The sequence below is a fragment of the Mesocricetus auratus genome, unplaced genomic scaffold (genome assembly GCF_017639785.1).
Source record: "Mesocricetus auratus isolate SY011 unplaced genomic scaffold, BCM_Maur_2.0 Super-Scaffold_100691, whole genome shotgun sequence".
Taxonomy (NCBI): Eukaryota; Metazoa; Chordata; class Mammalia; order Rodentia; family Cricetidae; genus Mesocricetus; species Mesocricetus auratus.
The window spans coordinates 41,558,284-41,572,323 of record NW_024429267.1 but is presented as its reverse complement, the minus strand read 5'-3'; the positions used below and the strand labels follow the sequence as shown (position 1 = coordinate 41,572,323).

The 14,040-nt window shown below is 40.8% G+C and overlaps 1 protein-coding gene across 1 annotated transcript in view; it reads right to left on the bottom strand.

Moving 5' to 3' along the window:
* Topbp1 (DNA topoisomerase II binding protein 1) overlaps positions 1-14,040 on the bottom strand; it is a 41,338-nt gene that overhangs the window by 6,213 nt on the left and 21,085 nt on the right. The window contains exons 15-25 of the mRNA XM_040739760.1: positions 12,805-12,975; positions 12,606-12,715; positions 11,460-11,583; positions 10,332-10,478; positions 10,134-10,236; positions 7,778-7,970; positions 5,478-5,698; positions 4,453-4,601; positions 3,962-4,073; positions 2,283-2,446; positions 1,414-1,551 (exon numbers count right to left, since the gene is read on the bottom strand). Coding sequence (XP_040595694.1) covers positions 1,414-1,551; positions 2,283-2,446; positions 3,962-4,073; positions 4,453-4,601; positions 5,478-5,698; positions 7,778-7,970; positions 10,134-10,236; positions 10,332-10,478; positions 11,460-11,583; positions 12,606-12,715; positions 12,805-12,975 — 1,632 coding nt within the window. The remainder of the gene's footprint in view (positions 1-1,413; positions 1,552-2,282; positions 2,447-3,961; positions 4,074-4,452; positions 4,602-5,477; positions 5,699-7,777; positions 7,971-10,133; positions 10,237-10,331; positions 10,479-11,459; positions 11,584-12,605; positions 12,716-12,804; positions 12,976-14,040) is intronic.

The following is a 14,040-nucleotide window of genomic DNA, read 5'->3' as shown; positions in this document are numbered from 1 at the left end:
ACTTAAAAAAAAAAAAGCATATTATGCCAGGTGGTGGTGATATACACCTTTAATCCCAGCAGTTGGAAGAGGCAGGCAGATCTCTGTGAGTTCAAGGCCAGTTTGGTCTACAAAGCAAGTTCCAGGACAGCTAGGACCATACCACAGAGAAACGCTATCTCGAAAAACAAACAAACAAACAAACAAGCATATCGTTCCTGCAGAGGACCAGAGATTTGTCCCAGCACCACACAGGCAGCTCACAAACACCTATAACCAGCTCCAGGGGGTCTGACACCCTTCTGACTGACTTCCTTATACACACAAATAAAGAAAATATATGCAGACAATAAATACTTGAAAAATTGTTTAAGAATTTTAGCCATCAGGAAAATGAAAAATCAAACTAAATTGTGATTCCATCTCATCCTAGCCAAAATGGCTATCACCAGAAAGTAACAAGAAATGCTGGAAAAGATGGGGGTGGGGAGAGGAACTCTGTATACTGCTTAAGGGAACACTGTCATATAGAACACAGGACTTATAATGGAGTATTTATTATTTAGCCATAAAGAAGAATAGAATCATGTCATGCACAAGGAAACAGAACTGGAGATCATCACTTAAGAAAGTCAGACCAAGCCGAGCAGTGGCGGCGCACGCCTTTAATCCCAGCACTCGGGAGGCAGAGGCAGGCGGATCTCTGTGAGTTCGAGGCCAGGCTGGACCGACAGCCTCAAAATACAGAGAAACCCTGTCTCGTAACCTCCCCCCCCCCCACCAAAAAAAGGTGATTGGGTGGGAGAGGACAGTAAAGATGAACAAAGTACAACAATATGTATGCATGAAAATTCTTACCAAACTCATGAACTTGTATGCTACCTAAAAAAAATAAAATCTGTTTTTTATTGATATGAATCACAACTACTAGTAGTGTTGTGATTTGTTGCCTAAATTTAATTAAAGGAATGCTAGCTTTCAATTAGCGATTAATTTTTAAAAAGGACATAATTTCCCTACTCAATGTATATAGACTTTGGGTCTCAGACTTCTTTGAGAGAATCTGTGGACCCAGTTTAGGGCTCCTGATGCTACACCCTGAAAAGACAAGTTAACTTTAGAAGACCCATGTCTTACTGTACAACACAATACTCTGTTTTTTTGAGACAAGATCTCTCTACAGAGTCTTGGATGTCCTGTAGACATCCTCCTGCCTCTCTCTGCCTCCCAAGTGCTGGAATTAAAAGCATGTGGCACTTGCACAGCTACAGCAAAAATTTTAGCTCAACATAGAATGCACGATAAACATAGCAATTAAGGAATAAAAGATAATTAGAATTACATGGTCCAGCATATTGTCTTTAAAACAAGTCATAATACTGAATCCTATTTGTGGTATCTATGTAATCATCATATATTCATATATGCTCATACCTCAATAATGCCTGACTCTTGTCTTTGCTGGATTCTTTTCCTCCACCTCATTGCTGCAAGTGCTAGTTTCTGCTGGTGTTCAGTGACATCAGTGAGAGCATCCAGTATGGAACTACTTCCCCATTCATAGTCTTCTTCCTAGAAAAGCAGGCCAGGGAACTCTGGGTTGCTCTAACACACAGAGCATGGTACTAGGCACAGGCTTCTGGCTCTAAGGAAGCCTCCAGTCTATTAAGATCAAAGCTGTATATTCAATTGTTAGACACAGAGAACACTAAACATTTTGTGAACACACTGGAAATACAGATTCACTTGGTTTTAAGTTCAGAATCAAGTACAGCTAGCTTTTAATTAAAACCCGAAATTCATTTCCCAGAATCAAACCCCTTGGCCAGACAACTGTATTTTGCCAACTTAGTAATATTCAGGATATTTGGCTTTATGGGAACACAGCCAGAGGAGGCATGAATTGAGACAATTCCCAAGGAACTCAGATTGGAAGCTTCAGGAAACTACAGGGTAGATTCTGCTGTGCTGGCCTGTTTGCGACAATTACTTTAATGTAAAATGAGCCATTGAAAAAGGCTTACAATGAGATATCTTGGAATCTTCTCATGCTAAGAGAATATCATTTCAATAAAAAAACACTGACAAAATTAGATAACAAATAGTAGGCCACAATGAAGCTCATTTTTGTATGCCAAACAAAACATTTAAGAAGAAAAAAGAATGTGAGTAATGCAACCTGACCTGTAAGCTGTTTTGTTACACAGCTGGTGTAATCTAACTGGTCTACAGGGTAAGTGAATGAGCAGGGATCTCGAGACATTTACAAGAGAACCAACCTTCCTAGAAATGTGAATACACACCTGCACAAAGCGCCCAGCTGTCCTGCAAGCTTCCAGGTAGGAACGATGAAGTACCCACTTGCCAGCTGCCATGGAGGCTAAGTACTTCTCATTGCGCAACGGGTACCCCACAACCATGTGTGTGCAGTTGGGATCTGAGCACTGCTTCTCAATCACTGACCCACCTTGTGGAAAGAAAACATTTTGTGAATACATAGGAAAAACCTCTACTTTACTAGGTTTCTTACCATAACCGTAACATTTCAACTGTGCTTAAAAATTACTTATATAAGCCAGACGGTGGTGGTGTACACCTTTAGTTTCAGCACTCAGGAGGCAGAGGCAGGCGGATCTCTGTGAGTTCGAGACCAGCCTGGTCTATAAGAGTTAGTTCCAGGACAGCCTCCAAAGCCACAGAGAAACCCTGTCTTGAACCCCCCCCCAAAAAAACAAAAAACTTCTATAAAATGAACAACTTAAATGAAAAATATTGACATATAGATATGTAAAGTAACATTCAAATTATCACCCTCATCTCTGCCTTTAGCACACCATGACCTAGTGATTTGAAATGTGGATTAAGGTTTTATAAAAATCAAAATTCCAATGCTGACTCAAGCACACTTGAAATTCAGGGCTTCATATGCTTGCACCAAGTACTCTATAAAAGCCACACTATCCCCAGTTCTGTTCTTTACTTAAATTTTTTTTTTATTATTTTTGTATATGGGTGTTTTGCCTGCATGTATAGCTGAGTAGCAGAGACATACAATACCCATGGAAGCCAGAAGAGGGCACTGAATCCCCTAGAACTGGAGTTACAAGATGGTTGTGGTCACCATGTAGATGCTGGGACTAGAACCCTGGTCCTCTACCAGTGCTCTTAACCCAGAGTCATTGTTCCAGTACTTCCTAACCCTTTGTTACAAACAGGGTCTCACTGTGCAGCCCTGTCTGACCTCAAACTTGAGATCCTGCTTCAGCCTCCCAGCTGCTGGGATCACCAATGCTTAGTCCTGTTATTTCTGAATGTTTTCTTTTGCTTTATCAAGCTGTGAGATCAAGGTCTCAGAGTAACTATGTTGACTCTATAGAGCTATCAAACAACTGAAAAAAGCTAGTGTAGATTCAGGTGGCTATTTCAAAGGAATAAAAACAAACCAAAAAATCCCTGCAAAACATTTCACTGGTGTTTTATGCTGATTAAACGCATATACTAAAAATAAAAAAATATTTTTAAAGGTAATTGCATCTATTTCTTCTTAGCTTCCCACATGTGGCTAGTGGCAGTGTGGTGTGACCCAGGTGGCTCATATCCTGTTCCTACTGCAGTCCAGCTACAATACATCAGGTCTTCCAGCTTGCCTATCCCAAGTGTCAGAAGAAAAGTCTCACAGCTAGGGATAAGGGTTATGTCACTGAGAAGGAACCCTGAGTGCTGGGAGGCTCATGTTACTAGGCCTAGCTAAATTCTTAGGTCACATGACCTAGTAATTTTAGATGTAGATTAGATCTTTATAAAATCAAAACCCTACTGCTGACTCAGTGTGTGGGCTTAAATAAGTTACCCATGTTCTTTCCTCAACGTCTCCATTACACATGATATACGACTGCATTTGTATTCCAGTAATACGGTTGTAATAACGGTATGTTTTAAAGTAAAACACTAGCAGAAAAAATTTTTAAACAAATACTGGTACCTAGTTTTTTAATAAGGTGACAGTAATCAATCCGTTCTTGAGAATTCAGAGACGACATCTGGAACACATACTGTTTTTTAAGGTTTTCATGACTTTCCTCCATTGTTTCAATCTAGAAAGCAATAGTTACATTTTAGAAAAAAAAAATTAAAACGATTTTCAGTATAGCTATTTTTTTGTTTGTTTTTATGAGACAGGGTTTCTCGGTATTGTTTTGGAGGCTATCCTGGAACTCGCCCTGTAGACCAGGCTGGCCTCGAACTCACAGAGATCCGCCTGCCTCTGCCTCCAGAGTGCTGGGATTAAAGGCGTGTGCCACCAACGCCCAGCTCAGTATAACTATTTTATTGTGACATTTTAATCAAATATATAAACTGTATTTCAATCAAAGCAGTTTTCAGTAGTAATGAGTCTAATGCAGACAACGAATTCCTACTCCAGCATGAGAACACCACTCAAAGCCACCACCACCATAGCAAGGATCAACAAACCTTGTCCATAGGATGTGTAGCTACAGGCGGGTTGGCCAAGGGAAAAGCAATGCTGGGAGCTTGAAGCACAGGGATTGGATGCTTATCTGTGGCTAGAGTTTCTGCTTCTTCAGAGACTGGGTGTTCTGGGGCTTTAGTCATAGACAAGGCTGAGGGTGAAGAAGAAAATGCAGTGTGATAGTGAGTGTGCAAATGTAATTTAGAACAAATCTACAGAATATTCTCATTTGTCTTGGTCAAAATAAAATGAACCATGAACTCTAATGTAAAAGTATACAAAGGCCAACATGAGGCATGGTGGTGTCTGCCTGTAACACCAGCAACCTGGAGCTTGGAACTAGAGAATCTCAGGTTTAAGACAACCCTGCCTCGAAAACAACCAATACATGAAGAAGAGAACAGCCAACTTCTCGAAGTTAAAAATAAATGCAACTGAATAGCTCTGAAAGGGCACCTGTGTTATCTGGGTTTTGTGAACCCTTCCTTTCATCCAACACAGGAAGACAACAACCCAGTGTGAAGAAACAAAAAACAACAAGCAAAAGGAACTTAGGAAGCTCACAAGAGCCAAAGAACAAGCCCAGTATAAACAAGGTGGGGTTCAGAGAGTTAAACAAAAATGAGTTACAGGGAGAAAAACCAAACACTAACAGATAGAAAAGAGGCTAGAAAGAAAGAACTGCTGTGTGAGTCATGTTTGTACAATGACTAATCCTGAATTTCTACATTTGAAGATCAAAAAAGTTTTCAATTGGTTTATAGAGTACTAAACTTAATTTGGCATTTGCATTTGCAATACAGGTAACCATAATATCTTTAGGAGGCCAACATGCATATAGTACAAACAGGTGTTTCTCTTTTTTTTTAATTTTAGGTTAAAGACAGGGGTTCTCTGTGTTTCCTGGAACTGGCTCTGTAGACCAGGCTGGCCTCGAACTCAGAGATCTGCCTGCCTCTGCCTCCCAAGTGCTGGGATTAAAGGCGTGTGCCACCACCACCCAGCCCAAACAGGTATTTCATATTACCCTGCTCAGCAAGTTCTGAATGGTACACAGGCTCTAGAGAAGGAGAATCATCCAGTTTTTTAATGTCAACCTGAAGCTCAGAATACTGTGTGGGGTAGCTAGGCCACTGCAAGTTGCTGGCGAGCCTTGCTCTCTCCTCCCTTGCTGTCGGGTCATCCCAAATGATCTGCTCATTCTGGGAGGGCTCTGTGTTGATATCAGGCACTATCTGTCGAGACTGCCTAAGGAATAGAAAGAATTTTAAATAAATCACTACCGAATCCAAAAGTATAAACCGCTAAGTAGTACAGATACATAATATTTGTTGAATAAATCAATCTAACGCATCTTTCTTTTTTGGTATAGGGTCTCATTAAACTTGAGGTAACCATGCTGTGCGTCTACCTCCCAAGTGCTAACATTATAGACATGCATTCTAGTTTGTGTTACACTGCTGTGATGATACCATGACCAAAAGCAACTTAGCCAGGAAAGGATTCATTCACTTACATTCACCAAGAGAGGTCAGGACAGGAACTCAAACAAGAACATGGGGGAAAGAACTGAAGCAGAGATCAGAGAGGAGCACTGCTCACTGGCTTGCCTTCTACAGCTTGCTCAGTTTGCTTTCTTATACGTTCCAGGACCACCTGTCTAGAGGAGGTACCACACAGTGGGCTGGGCTCTCCAACATCAGTCACTAATCAAGATGTTCCACAGATTTACCTCCATGCCAATGGAATGGAGGCATTTTCTTAAATGAGGTTTCATCTTCCTAGATGCCCCTAGCTTGTGTGAAGTTTACAAAAACCTCGCCAGCATAGCATGCACCAACATATCCAGTTAATTATTTTTTAAAACATTTCTACTGGAAATGTAAAAAAATGATTTAATCTTTACTTTCATTTATTTATTTGTTTATTTTTCATTTTTTGAGGTAGGGTTTCTCTGTGTAGCCCTCACTGTCCAGAAACTTGATCTGTAAACCAAGCTGGCCTCAAACTCAGAGATCTGCCTGCCTCTGGGATTAAAGGCATACGCCACTGCTGCCTGGCTCTATTTTATTTTTATTTTATGTGTATTGGTATTTTGCCTGCATGTATGTTTATATGACAGTGTCAGATCCCCTGGAGGTGGAGTTCCAGGCAAGTATGTGGGTGCTGGGAACTAAATCCAGGTCCTCTGGAAGAATAGCCAGTCATCTTAACAGAGTCATCTCTCCAGCACCCACTACTGGAAATTTAAAGTGACTGTCTATATATATTTATTTTTAAAAATCATTTTTTAAATCATAAATGATTTTTAAAAATCATTTTTTTAATTCTAAAAACTGCTGCATTTAAAAATGGAATCTTTTTTAATTCTTTTTTTTTAAAAAGATGTATTTATTTATTATGAATACAACACCCTGCCTCCATGTACGTCTACACATCAGAAGAGGGCACCAGATCTCATTATGGATGGCTGTGAGCCACCATGTGGTTGCTGGGAATTGAACTCAGGACCTCTGGAAGAATAGTCAGTGCTCTTAACCTCGGAGCCATCTCTCCAGCCCCTTTTTTAATTCTTTAAGTCAGGGAAACATAGTAATGTTTAGAAAATGGTAGTTACTGGGTTTAATACTTGCATTTTAAATTTTCTTTTAAAGATAGGTATGTATCCCAGGTTGGCCTCCACTTGCTCTGTAGTAAAGGTCAGCTTCCATGTACTGGGATTATGGGTATGCACCACCATGCACACACATCACACACTCATACACACATTGACAATAAATTTTTTACAGGGAGGGTTTGAGGCAGGGCTTCTCTGTGGCTTTGGAGGCTGTCCTGGTCTGTAGATGAAGCTGGTCTCAAACTCACAGAGATCCGCCTGCCTCTGCCTCCTGAGTGTTGGGATTGAAGGTGTGTGCCACCACCACCCGGCCTCAATAATATATTTTAAAAACTGTTCTAAGTACCATTTACACCCTTAGGAACACTAAGGAACAAAGAGGACTGCCTGTCCACTGAATGAACTTCAAATAGAAAAGTGGGTCCTAAAATCATAGACCTCAAAGTAAGAACTGCACAACTGCTAAGCAAGAAGACAGAGGAGAACCCAGTCAACAGAAGATGAAACCAAAGACGACCATGGGATATAACACACACTGTTTGAGTTAAATAAAGCCCAATGTAAAACCCTTCACTGGTCTTAATATTCTAACCTCCTGCTTTATTTCAAAATTATAATATAAAAATATTAGCCTAGCCTACCAATCTAAGTGACCAGGTGCCTCAATCCGGAGCTTTCATGCTCCCAAGCCACCCCCAACAAGCACAAACCTGAGTGCCTCCAGGACGCGACTTCGTCCACTCCGAGCAGAACGTGCACTGTCAGGAGTTGAAGAAGCACTGTTGCAACTGCTTCTTGACAGGCAATTCCTCTGTGCCGGCATCTTCACGATAGAAGTTGCTGACATGATCTCTTGCAATTGCTTCTGGAAGTTTTCTCTCATCTCCAAGGTCTGTGTCAGAGCTTGAAACAAATACAGGAGTCAATATCAATCAAGAGTCATCTGCCCCTCTCCTCCTTTCTTCCTCCCCCTTGCTGGTTTCTGAAGCGAGGCTCCCAGTGTATGATCCAGGCTGACCTCCCACTTGTGAACCATCCGCTGCCATCTCTAGACTGCCAAGGTTACTTGTATCACCATACTGATATAAACTTCTCTTGTCAATCATATCTTACATTATTTTGTCTAAATCTGGCTGAACAAAAAATTTGTTGACATTTACTTAATATTTATATAGGAATGTAAGGCGAGAAATGTCACAAAACACATAGGTAGCCTTGAGGACCACATCTAAAATAATGAGGACTCCCTTGGAGGAATACTTGATTAGTCCCTTTGAAGAGCTCCCTGTTTGCTTCTGACCCTTTGTCATTGTGCAAACTACACTGAGATTCGTATAGTCACTTGTATGTACCTGACTGTCTTCAATAGCTCTACTTGTTTGTTTGCTTTGGAGGACGGGGTCTTGCCACACAGCCTAGGTTGGCCTTGAACTCCCCTCCTGCTTTAGCCTCAAGTTCTGGGATTACTGCCATAAAGCACTAGCTAAGCTTTCACTAATCTTTACAAACACAGACCAAAACATACTTATCTTTCCTTTCCATTATAGACTAGACACTGAATTAGATATCAAGTATTTTTGGAATGAACAGAATGGAATGAGTAAGTCAGAAGGAAAGTTCTAGTGGGGCAGGAGAGATAAAGAGAAGCCAGAGAGTAATACGTTAAACAGGGTATACACATCTAAATAAGGTAACCAGTGCAGCACTATTTGTAATACCAAAAAGTTCAAAATATCTTGTCAATGATGATTAACAAGAGACAGTAAACTAAAGCAGGGCAGTCCACATGCTGCATACTATACCAACAATGAAAACTAAGACAAATGAAGCAGATCCTGGTACAGACATATGCTGCTCTATCATACTTCACAAACACTACTCTATGGCTTGAGTACACACCCTAATGTGTTTGGGTTAAAGCTTGGTGGGTAGCATGGTGCAGTGGGTAGAATCCTTAAGAGATGAGGCCTAGGGTAAAGTGGCTGAATCAGTAGGAACACTGCCCCAGAATCGACTAACGTAGTTTTCAGGGAACTCAGGCTAGTTCTGCTGTGAGTCGCTACAAGAATAAAGCCCTGTCTAACGTGCTTTCAGTCTTCCCATGTAGTGACACTCACCCACTTGATTCTTTCCTTCTGATAAATGCTCCTGCCATGAGGGGATGTAGCCAGAGTCCAAATGGATCAAGCTTAGACTTCATTCCCTAAGGCTTATTTATTATTCCTTATATATTACCCAGCTCCAGGCATTGTTTTATAGCAAAAGAAAACAAAACATTTAAACATTGCTTTATCTTAGCAAGCTGAAGGCTGTGGCAATCACATATTAACCACTGTCCAACTCTTCCCAATAATTCTGTGTGGTCACCTGTGACCAGTGACCATACATGTTGCTATTGTGTGAACCACACCTGTACAAACGGCACACTTAAATTCTGTGTGTGTGCTCTGACTGGCTACTCCCCATCTCTCTCTTTGGAGCAGCTTTAATCCCCAAGAAACAACAATATTAAAATTAGTTCCATTAATATCCTACAATGGCTTAAGCATTCAAGTGAAAAGAATAATCACATACCTCTATCCACCTCTAAAGTAAAGCTAGCAATGACTAAGTTGAATGAGAAAGGCATGCATGAAAGCCAACTTAGGGCAAAGGCCACACTTTTTATGTAGTCAAGCTATGAATGGGAAGAGAAAGTTCTTGGATGAAATTCAAAGTGCTACTCCAGTGAGCACACAGCTTATCACTGACATGAAGCCGCAGATGACGGAACTTAACAGCTAACTTACTAGAAGGAGATGCCTCTCCAGGGTTGGTTAACTAGAGAAAAGTCAGTGTCTGGCTTAAAAGCTAGAAGGCCAACCCAGCTTTCTATTAGTGGCAAATACAGCTGGGACGTTAAGTCAAAACCAACGTTCTCAAAAGTAAAAAGTGTAGCTGGGTGTGGTGGTACATGCCTTTAATTCGGCACTTAGAAAGCACAGAAAGCAGGTGGATCTCTGGGTTCAAGGAGAGAGCCAGGACTAAACAGAGGAAACCTGGGGGCAAAAACTGAAAGTGTCTTACCTCCTTTGCAGTCATTTCTTCCATTCCCATTTAATAGGGCTGATTCTTTGATATTCGTGACCATGCTGTTTGTCTCATTTTCTTCTACAGACAAATGGTCTGGCTACTCAAAGACAAAAATTATAATATCTCAGTCACTGCATAGTTTCACAAAGGTCTATTTTCAGCTTAGGGGGACGCACTATCCACACTACCAACCTCATCGTCCATAGATGCAGGAACTGCGGAGGATACCCGGCTATTAGAGAGGCAGCCATCTTGCACTGTACTGATGTCCAGGCTCATTTTGGGATTGTAAGTGTGTGGATAGAGAGATTCAGGAAGATGCTTATACTCTTGAGCACACTGAAATACAAGTGCAAGCTTTAGAAAGCAGTTTATAGTGAATAACTCTATCATGTAAATAACGAATTGAGGCCTGGGAGATGACTTAGCCTGTAAATGTCCTTGCACTATTAATCTGGGAACCTAAATTTAATCTCTGGAACCATATAAAAGTGGAAAGAATGAAATGACTTCCACACACACACACATACATAGTAATAAATTAAACAAATAAAATGTAACAAATCGCCCACCAAAGTATAAATTCCAAATCTGCCTTTATATTTCGCAAAGTATCAACCACTCCAGGGAGGACCAAGAAAAGAAACGCAGCTATAAAGTATATCAACATGTTAAATCAACTCTCCTCAAACATACATTTTTGCATCTTTTGTTTTCATATAATGTTTACATTTACATCTATATTGTGGGGGAGGGCAGAGGTGGTACATGTGGAGAGTGGAAGTGAGGGGAGGGACACCTGGTGGGAGCTGGTTCTGTCTTTCCACTGTGTGGGTCCCAGGAATCAAATTTAGCTAGTCAGGTTCCATGGTTAGATCCTTTACCTTCCAAGCCATTTATTCTACTCACTCTTCATGTAACTTCCAGTAAGAGAAAGGAATCAGAAAAAAAAGTATTCATTTAAAATTTGGTAAATATTAAGCAATAAAGACCTTAAGTTCAGAGGCTAAAGAAATACAATGATCAAGGCATGGCCTATGTACAGCTCACTTCTTGGGAGTCCCCAAAGGTCCCTATGTTACAAGCACAGTCCACATCCTGTCCAACAGACCCCATGGGAAGTGTCCTAGAAGGGAGTCCTAGGATCAGAACCTTTCTGCCATCTCTTTGCATTTCTCAGCCACCAAGTGGGCAGTTATTGCCATGATGCCACACAGTTAATCAAGACTAGCAAATTTTCTTGCATTCACTGAAACTGGTTTGTGCTCTGAAAGTTTATACAACTCCAATCAACCAGGAAGGGAGGGAAAAAGCACTTACCTCTAAAAGCCAATGCTCGGAAACGATGTGCACCCCTCTTTCCTTTGCAGATTTATATTCTCGATTACTATCATTTGCCCGACCCTGATAAATGAAATGAGTCACTGACTCATCAAAAGTCCACCTGAAACCAGATATGGCAAGAGGAATAACTAAGGGGAAAAAAATACCAGTCCACTTGAAACAAAATATTCTGACACACAAAACTCAATACTAGAGGTTAGGCAAGAATAGTAAAATGTCAGGTTTTGCATCCTGACAAATGTTAACAACTCCATTTTCAGGTACACAGTGCAGGAAGATGTTAGAAGAATATGTTTTAAATATTACTATCTTCTAAATACTTTTAAAAATTCTTCCACTTTCTTTTATAATACATATCGCTTTTTAATTATAATAAAGTGTTTTCAAATTAATAAAACTTAAGGTACTCAAATTCACTGTCCAGTCACTGGCTATCACCCTGCTTATTTGCTCCATCAGAAACTATCTCTGTGTCTCTGTGTTGAGAACTGAGCCCAGGCCTCCGTGTATGCTAGACAAGAGGTCTATCTACCAAGCCTGATACTATGTCCCTTAAGAATACATTGGAGACAGGATCTCATAATACAGCCCTGACTATCCTAGAACTCACTATGTACACCCTCTCAGAGATTGACCTGCCCCTGCCTCTCAAGTGCTGCAATTAATAATAGGAGTATATCACCATGCCCTACCAAGATATATTTCTAAAAAAAATTTAAAACAACTGTTTTAAATTGCCATCTTACTCTAGGAGGGCTTGCTACAGTAGTCAGTACTACTCACAGAAAATCACTAAGATAGAAATAAATTCAGTCAGTCCCAGATGTACTGACTAAACTCTGTGATGGTAAGAATTCCTCTAAATTATGCTGACCATTCATGGATCAGAAGTTTTCAGAATACTAACACAAAACAATTTCACAAACATGTGTTGGCTTTGTAAAATATAAGAATGAATTGTTATGTGGGGAGTATTTTCAAAGGCTTTGCTAAATTAAATTGGAGAGGTTTCATTAGACACTGTTCACAGCAGGCAAAACCAAGGTTTCCTTGCAAAGGAATACAAGGCTTTCGGCTCCCTCTGGGCTATAGCTGGCACCACCAACATAACATTGAGCCTACCTGTACTCTGCTCCCAGTGAGGCTGCGACCCCATTTAGTTCACTCTGCTTCTTACTGAGCTTTTTACTCACACATACCACAACTTTGTCAAGTGGTTTTGGAGCCTCTTCCTGTACATGGAGAATAAAGGAACAGAATAGTCGTGATTCTCTGACATGAATTAGTGATATCTTCCACTTAATAAGCAAATCAAGTCTACCTCTTCCAAATGAGCACCCTTCAGCTGAGGGCTGGCAGAAAGAGCGCTGGTGTTTCGGGAGCTATTTGCCAAAGCAACTTTCAGATTTCTGACGATGACTTCAGAGAGTGGTGAGCTCGGTTTCCTCTGCTGGGTGGCAGCTCTTGGGGTTTCCAAGGCTGCAAGTGCATCCTGTGTTTAAGGACAGAAAAAAGGAAGAAACAACGAAAGATGAAGAAGGGGACATAAAAGAGAAAGAGAAAGGAGGGAGGAAAGGAAAAAGATTACATCTTTGGCCTCTTCTTTTTCTTCCAAATAATGAAAACAATGAACTGGCCGGGTGGTGGTGGCTCATGGCTTTAATCCTAGCATTTGGGAGGCAGAGGCAGGTGGATCTCTGTGAGTCTGAGGTCAGCCTGGTTTACAGAGTCCAAAGCTACAGAGAAACCCTATCTCAAAAAAACAAACAAACAAAAACACTATAATTTATATTTTTAAACTATAAAGAAAAAAATTCTGTATTCTTCACAAGCATTGAATAAGGAGCTGGAGAGATGGCTCAGCAGTTAAGAGCACTGGTTGCCCTTCTGGAAGACACAGAATCAATCCCCAGGAACTACAGGTGGTCCATACTGTCTGTAATCAGTTCCAGGGGATCGGACACACTCTGGTTTCCATGTTACCAGGTGTTCACGTGGTGCATAGTTATATATGCAAGTAAAAAACCATACACAAAAAATAAAGATTTTACAAACAGATAAACAAAACCATTAAGTTTACTTACCTTTTCAGTATTGTACGCCATTTACTTAATAGTTAAAACTGGATTTATATAGAGGACTCCAAAACAAAATGAACACAGATGGAAACAAATGAACAAGGATGGTCTAGAAAGAAACTAATTTTAAGAGTAGATAAAAGTCAGAATGAAGTTGACAGATGGAGGCGCACATCTTTAATCCCAGCACTTGGGAGGCAGAGGTGGTAGATCTCTGTGAGTTCAAGGTCAGCCAATCAGGGCTACACAGGGAGACCGTGTGTGTCCGTGTGTCTGTGTGTCCGTGTCCGTGTCCGTGTCCGTGTGTGTGTGTGTGTGTGTGTGTGTGTGACCTCTGTGAGTTCAAGGTCAGCCAATCAGGGCTACACAGGGAGACCGTGTGACCGTGTGTGTGTGTGTGTGTGTGTGTGTGTGTGTGTGTGTTGTGTGTGTGTGGGGGGTGTTAGAAAGAGCCAGGAACAAAATCTTCAAAAGTATAA